Raw genomic sequence first — 8,551 nt, 5'->3', positions numbered from 1 at the left:
AACTGGAGGACTCTTACACGCCTGGTGAGTCAAACAGGAGGACTCTTACACGTTTGGTGAGTAAAACTGGAGAACTCTTACACGCCTAGTGAGTAATACTGAAGGACTCTTACACGCCTGGTGAGTAAAACTGAAGGACTCTTACACACATGGTGAGTAAAACTGAAGGACTCTTACACGCCTGGTGAGTAAAACTGAAAGACTCTTACACGCCTGGTGAGTAAAACTGAAGGACTCTTACACGCCTGATGAGTAAAACTGAAGGACTCTTACACGCCTGGTGAGTAAAACTGAAAGACTCTTACACGCCTGGTGAGTAAAACTGAAGGACTCTTACACGCCTGGTGAGTAAAACTGAAGGACTCTTACACGCCTGGTGAGTAAAACTGGACTCATCCAAAAAATAAAATATGTATATTGAAAAAATTCAGATAATTTTATTCCCCAACCAAGATAAGAGAACAGTAGTCTCGGTGTAACTTGGATGCCATATTGGTCATCGTCTTCGTCGTGTAGCTTAAGTGACCCAGTACAACGTGTTCTCTCCTTGACTCTAATTTTTTAATGAAGGACAATGAAAAAAAAAAATTATCCGCCACTGCACATAAGACTGAACCAAACCAAAACAAACTAACCCAATTCAAGTCAACCAAACTTAACCTAACCAAACCAAAAACAACCCAATTCAATCTAATCTAGCCAACAGTACTCAACCCAAACACAACCTAACACCAACCTACCTAACCTAACCTAACCCAACAGCGCATAAAACCTTTAATATAAATCGCATTTGATGGGAATTTTGTCCTCATTATCATATCATTGAAGAGATTTGGTAAAAAAAAAATAAAAAAATCAATACTTGAACGTTGTGTTATCAGTGGAGGATCTTGCGGTTCAGAATACGTATCCCACTGTACTACTGGAGTGACGTGTGTGTGTCTGTGTGTGTGTGTGTGTGTGTGTGTGTGTGTGTGTGTGTGTGTGTGTGTGTGTGTGTGTGTGTGTGTGTGTGTGTGTGTGTGTGTGTGTGTGGGTGTGTGTGTGTGTGTTATCAGTTGTACCTTGAAATCGTCAAATATGAGAGAGAGATATTTAGTATACTTCCCCCGTCAGTAATTAGTCACCGGGGCATTTGGAGGGAAAGACTGTGATTGGTCGATAAATTACGTCATTACACCTAAACAGGGGCGGGGTAGTTCATCATCATCATTATCATCTTATTGGCCAGACAGGACCACAGCAACTAGGTCTCCGGTAGTTAAGAGACCGTAGTTGTTAAAGTATTGTGATATAATTGTTGAGAAATGATGTATGTACGTGTGTATGGTGGTGATGGTGTGTATGGTGGTGATGGTGGTTGTGGGTATTGTGGTAGTGGTGTGTATGGTGGTGTTGGTGCAGTGTGTATGGTGGTACTACAGGTATATGATAATGGTGGTACAGTGTATATGGTGATAGTGCAGGTATATGATAATGGTGGTACAGTGTATATGATGATGGTGGTACAGTGTATATGATGATGGTGGTACAGTGTATATGGTGATAGTGCAGGTATATGATGATGGTGGTACAGTGTGCATGGTGCAGATATATGATGATGGTGGTACAGTGTGTATGGTGCAGGTATATGATGATGATGGTACAGTGTGTATGGTGCAGGTATATGATGATGATGGTACAGTGTGTATGGTGCAGGTATATAATGATGGTACAGTGTGTATGGTGATGGTGCAGATACATGATGATGATGGTACAGTGTGTATGGTGCAGGTATATGATGATGGTGGTACACTGTATATGGTGATGGTGCAGGTATATGATGATGGTGGTACAGTGTGTATGGTGCAGGTATATGATGATGGTGGTACAGTGTGTATGGTGCAGGTATATGATGATGATGGTACAGTGTGTATGGTGCAGGTATATGATGATGGTGGTACAGTGTATGGTGCAGGTATATGATGATGGTGGTACAGTGTATATGGTGTTGGAGTGCAGTGTGGGCCACCAGGACAGGACAAGTGGTGGTCGGGCGGCGGGAAATCACTGGTGTTTGGCATCAAGTAGAAAGTGATTACCGCGACGCTTCCCCGGGGCGCTGCTAACGTTGGTTTTTCACCGTGTGTCTGGGTACATACCACACACATACACACAGGTGCGCAGTCGCATACATAATGCAAGATATACACGTAAACAAATTAACACACACGCACACACATATTGAAGCGCGCGCGCGCACACACACACACACACAGTAAACAGAGAGAGTGAGACTTACGACTGCGGAGGCTGCCCTTGTTGGCTCGACAAGTATATAAACCTCACAGGACTTCAGACGCGGCAGTCGACAAGGCGCCCTCACCACGCCCATTAACCCATTCATGGGCAAAAACCCATCAAGGAGCTGACCACAGGAGTGAGGCCCCTTCAAGCACCCCGTGATAAAAACAAGAGCCGTACACCACTCCTCCACCTACAATTGATCACCAATATTAGATCGGATTATCTGCACCCTGACCGTAGGTGAGATGGACCCACCAATTTACTAAGACGAAGGTCCCCATTTAGCGGGGTGAAGGATCCGTGTATCGCCCCACAGTGACTCCCGGGACAACAGCTACGACGCCCCTTATACCTTACACTTGACGCCCTCGAGCCCTCACACCCCCTCGCCCACCCCTTACAGTACTTATCGCCCGTGTTTATAATAAAGATGGCGATGTATGACCAAAAACCAAACCAAAACAACAACACCGGTTCAACTCACCAACTTTAAGTGACAGTTGGACGATAACAAGTCGATCTTAGTTTCTCGATTATGGTCCGTATCGAGATATCCGGGATTATCCACCCAGCTAACGCCCTCACCATGATGGCGACTCAACCTGCTGCAGTCTTTAGCACCACTAACTCCTTTACTGGCTGCCCGTTGAATAATTGTCATTTATACAGTGATTAAATCAATTTGTAACACTCGCTTACAATATGTGGCCCACGCAATACGACTGGGGTCTAACTAGTGCGCGGACGTTTGAGCCAGGGTTAGGTTAGGTTAGGTTAAGTTCTAACCACCCTAGCCGAAACCAAACCAAACGTCCGTGGGTGGTCAGAAATGGTTACGTAAGGTTAGGTTAGATTATGTTGGATTGTGATACGGTAGGTCAGAAAAAAAGTTACGTTAGGTTAGGTTACGTTAGGTCAGGTCAGGTCAGGAACAGTCAGGTGAGGTAAGGAGGGAATTCCATCTTACTTCCCCGACAACCAGCAGTTAGTTGTTCACGCCACATTAACTATCCTTCAAGACCTCAGCTATGACTCACATCTCTTACCTTTTCCTCCACCAACTTACTCCTTCAACCTCAAGTTATGACCCTTAAGTGCAGCCTTCAAAATGATTCCTCCGATATTGCTCATGTCCTCAGCTATCACGAGATCAAGCAGTTTTCTTCTGTGATGGTGAATATTCCTCACTACCTAGCACCCTCCTAGGCGTCACAAGCCTGGTGAAGACGTCACAGTTTAATGACGTCACAGCTGTTGGTGATGACGTCACAGCAGTTGATGCTTACGTCACAGAAGTTAGTGAAGACGTCACGTACGTGTCACAACCATTGGTGATAAGGTCAAGCCAAGTTAGGTTAGAGTAGATCAAGTCAGGTTGGGAGATTAGGTCACGTCAGGTTGGGAGATTAGGTCACGTCAGGTTGGGAGATTAGGTCACGTCAGGTTGGGAGATTAGGTCACGTCAGGTTGGGAGATTAGGTCACGTCAGGTTGGGAGATTAGGTCACGTCAGGTTGGGAAATTAGGTCGTCAGGTTGGGAGATTAGGTCACGTCAGGTTGGGAGATTAGGTCAGGTCAGGTTGGGAGATTAGGTCAGGTCAGGTTGGGAGATTAGGTCACGTCAGGTTGGGAGATTAGGTCACGTCAGGTTGGGAGATTAGGTCACGTCAGGTTGGGATTCATTTGACCTTCAATTGGCACAAGCACCACGAGAGATTTTCACACAAGAAAAATTATCAACTTTTAATTAAGATCCTTCAAACAGCAGAGAGAACAGATATATAGAGCAGTAGTGTTCAAATGGTAGAGCTCTCATATCTGTCGTTCACTAAATAACATTCCGTAATGACAGTCACCAGGAAAGGCATTACAACTCTTGTCAGCTCATAGTGGTTGAAATGATTCTTTTTTAAGTAGTGACCTTTCTTCCAGCTCCTCTTACATGTTGTTGTGTCGCTTTATGTAACTTATGCGTTTTCGAGTATTTAGATTCAACAAAATAAGCCAGAGAAAAAATGTCAAGCTCGACGTAACTCACACACACACACACACACACACACACACACACAGACACACACACTACTACTAATACTTCGCTGTCACTCGGAATCCAGTATAACAACCATCCAGCTATGATACGAGTTATTAAGGATGTCACCTTCATTGGTGAGCTTTGAAGTGACTAAAGAGGCCGATACGGGACAGGCAGAGTCGTTCACAGATGTTGCACATGTGAAGGGCTGCTTCTAGTGCTGGAGGACGGCGGCAGCGTCTTTCCGGCGTTGGTGCTTGTCTGCCTCGTTATGCAGTCGGGCTAACTCAAAAGTATTGACACCTTGTGTGGTGTTCCTCCAAGCGTTACGGTGTGGAGTAATCGTCTCCCAGGTGAGGGGGTCGATTTGGCACTTTTTCAGGTTTGTCTTAAGACTATCCTTGTACCTCTTCAGTTCCCCGCCAGCGTTACGTTTACGATTCGTTAAGTGATTGTAAAGTAGCTGCTTTAGCAGTCTACTATCATCCATGCGGGTAACATGGCCAGTCCAGCGTAGTTGTTCATGGATAATGGTAGCCTGGATGCTCCTACAGTTGGTGTCAGCAAGAGTACTGGCATTTGTTCTCTTGTCTTCCCAGCGATATGCCTCCTGTATGTGACCCATGTCTCGCTGCCATATAACAGGGTGGGGAGGACCACTGCTCGATATACGTGTAACTTTGCAGATAATTTGAGCTCCCTACAGCTGAAGACACGGGTACGGAGTCTACCAAAGGCATGAGATGAACATCTGATCCGATGCTGAATATCTTCATCAATGTCCGCGGTGATGGAGACTCTCTCTCTCTCTCTCTCTCTCTCTCTCTCTCTCTCTCTCTCTCTCTCTCTCTCTCTCTCTCTCTTATATATATATATATATATATATATATATATATATATATATATATATATATATATATATATATATATATATATATATATATATATATATATATATATATATATATATATATATATCTCTCTCTCTCTCTCTCTCTCTCTCTCTCTCTCTCTCTCTCTCTCTCTCTCTCCCTCTCTCTCTCTCTCTCTCTCTCTCTCTCTCTCTCTCTCTCTTCCTCTCTCTCTCTCTCTCTCTCTCCTCTCTCTCTCTCTCTCTCTCTCTCTCTCTCTCTCTCTCTCTCTCTCTCTCTCTCTCTCTCTCTCTCTCTCTCTCTCTCTCTCTCTCTCTCTCTCTCTCTCTCTCTCTCTCTCTCTCTCTCTCTCTCTCTCTCTCTCTCTCTCTCTCTCTCTCTCTCTCTCTCTCTCTCTCTCTCTCTCTCTCTCTCTCTCTCTCTCTCTCTCTCTCTCTCGCCCCTCCGTTTTCTCATACTTTTTCCTCCTGATAAAGATGGTATAAACCTTTGATAACGATGATTTAACACTTTGATGAGAATGACAAACTCTTTGATGATGACGGTTCAACTCTTTTAGCACAATGATTTAACCCATTTAATCACCCTGGTTTAAATATACGATGGTTTAACCCTTTTAAGACAATGATTTAACCCCTTTAATCAGCCTGGTTTAAATACAAGAGGGCATTGGTTTAACCCTTTTAAGACAATGATTTAACCCCTTTAATCAGCCCGGTTTAAATACATGAGGACTATGGTTTAACCCTTTCAGGACTATGGTTTAACCCTTTCGTCTTTAAAGGACTTAAAAGTTAGAATGTAATGTGAATGGGTAAGAAATAGTTAAGATGCCCCTTCAATATGTTCTCGTTCTCCGTTTTCTGTTACCGCTTTCTATCTCATTTCTCAGGGTTGAAATTTGTTACTTCTTCCTATTTACTAGTTTCCAATCCCCAGTTACTAATTTCCAGTCCCCAGTTACTAGTTTCCAGTCCCCAGTTACTAGTTTCCAGTCCCCAGTTACTAGTATCCAGTCCCCAGTTACTAGTTTACAATCCCCAGTTACTAGTTTCCAATCCCCAGTTACTAGTTTCCAATCCCCAGTTACTAGTTTCCAATCCCCAGTTACTAGTATCCAATCCCCAGTTACTAGAGTCCAGTCCCCAGTTACTAGTTTCCAATCCCCAGTTACTAGTATCCAATCCTCAGTTACTAGTTTCCAATCCCCAGTTACTAGTATCCAGTCCCCAGTTACTAGTTTTCAGTCCTCAGTTACTAGTATCCAGTCCCCAGTTACTAGTTTCCAATCCCCAGTTACTAGTTTCCAATCCCCAGTTACTAGTTCCCAATCCCCAGTTACTAGAGTCCAGTCCCCAGTTACTAGTTTCCAATCCCCAGTTACTAGTATCCAATCCCCAGTTACTAGAGTCCAGTCCCCAGTTACTAGTTTCCAATCCCCAGTTACTAGTATCCAATCCTCAGTTACTAGTTTCCAATCCCCAGTTACTAGTATCCAGTCCCCAGTTACTAGTTTTCAGTCCTCAGTTACTAGTATCCAGTCCCCAGTTACTAGTTTCCAATCCCCAGTTACTAGTTTCCAATCCCCAGTTACTAGTTCCCAATCCCCAGTTACTAGAGTCCAGTCCCCAGTTACTAGTTTCCAATCCCCAGTTACTAGTATCCAATCCCTTTCTTAAGAGCCTCTGCTGCTGACCAAACTTAACACGGCAGGTAAGCAGCTTTTAATTACCACACCTGATGATCTTCCCTTAACAGGTTGGCCAGGTGACTCATGCAACATTTCATGGTTGTCAATCTTGCCTCGCTAATCACCTGACCATAACCACTAATCACCGGGCCTTAATCACCAACCACTAGGGTCATAATCTCCAATCACTTCCACACCATAAACACACACACACACACACACACACACACACACACACACACACACACACACACACACACGACTATTCAGGTCTTCGTGCTAAGCAATTAACATTTAATTATTTTAAATTTTTCATAAATATTTTTTTCTCGCCCTTCAGTTCCTGTTTTGATTTACGTTATTTTCTACGTTTACATCCTCCCAATTTACACTGGTGTTTATACTTGATTTACATTTTCATGATTTACAGTTGTATTTAAAACGTGTCTCATCTTTTAATTTTTTCTTAAATATTTTTTTTTCTATTATATACTGAAAAAAAATGGCGGTGACGACTCCCTTACCAACCAATCAACTTCACCTGAAAATTAGACACACCAATTTTTTTCCACGTGATAATTAAACGTCTTAATGATACCTGACAGGGTTAGCCTTACGGTGTTTAAAGCAATTATCAGGAGCAAGAAGCTAGATGGGGGTGTAATCTTTCACGTGATTCATTGTACCAGTTGCCATGGAAACCACCTTATCAAAATGCAGGACAGCTGACGTAACAAAACAATATACCCCTATGTGAAAAAAAGTGACCCCCATGACAAACATACCCCATGTTAAAAGGACTTCATGACAAACATACCCCATGTTAAAAAGTGACCCCCATGACAAACATACCCCCATGTTAAAAAGTGACCCCCATGACAAACATACCCCATGTTAAAAAGTGACCCCCATCAGTGACAAAGCTACCCCCCCCACAACATACATCACCCTCCACTAATCCTTCTTCACACCCACGTAACCGGTAATTAAACTTGGCCTTTTATTACACACGAGTGGCCCCATGTGTCCACCAACAGAGGTAATCATTCATATCCGAAATTCTTAAACCTTGAACTGTGACATCATCAAAATTGTTCCTCTGTTACGTCACTAATCACAAGTTAATTGAGTTCTGCTAATTTACCGTCAAAACCTCATTAGTGACGTCATCAAAATAGTTCCCTTTTTACGTCACTAATCATTATTGCCAATATCTTCATCACATACGTTAGTAGTGTTGAATTAATTAGCGCAGGGGTTCTCAACCAGGGGGGAATTCCCCCCAGGGGGGGAATTCAGGTTTTCAGGGAGGGGGGGGGGAAACTGATTCGGGAGCAAGAGATATGTTCGATGAGAAATCAATCACAGAATTTTGGCCCTTGATGTGCGATTCCTACCCAAAAGTGGCAGAAAGAGCTATCCGTGCATTGCTTCCGTTTGTGTCGACATATCTTTGTGAGTCAGGCTTTTCAACTCTGTTGCAAATTAAAACGAAGCAACGTAGTAGATTAGAGGTAGAAAATGACCTGCGTTGTGCCCTTTCAAGCACTCCTCCGCGTATCCCAGAATTGGCGAAGAAAAAACAATCACAGGTTTCTCATTGACTGTAATCTTCATCTGAATAAAATTAATTACAAATTTACAATATCCTGGTATTCTATTGAACTTTTT

At 43.2% G+C, this 8,551-nt stretch overlaps 1 protein-coding gene across 1 annotated transcript; it reads left to right on the top strand.

The window, feature by feature from the left end:
- Positions 1-3,425: 3,425 nt before the first annotated feature.
- LOC121856878 (uncharacterized serine-rich protein C215.13-like) lies at positions 3,426-6,869 on the top strand (the record flags this gene model as incomplete). The annotated part of the gene is made up of 2 exons (XM_042352650.1): positions 3,426-3,598; positions 6,083-6,869. Coding segments are annotated over 2 exons (960 nt in total), but the record flags the coding sequence as incomplete, so codon positions are not given.
- Positions 6,870-8,551: the final 1,682 nt, after the last annotated feature.

This window comes from Homarus americanus, unplaced genomic scaffold, assembly GCF_018991925.1.
Source record: "Homarus americanus isolate GMGI-L3 unplaced genomic scaffold, GMGI_Hamer_2.0 scaffold36334, whole genome shotgun sequence".
NCBI lineage: Eukaryota > Metazoa > Arthropoda > Malacostraca > Decapoda > Nephropidae > Homarus > Homarus americanus.
The sequence above is the reverse complement of the archived record's forward strand: the minus strand, read 5'-3'. Positions and strand labels throughout refer to the sequence as shown.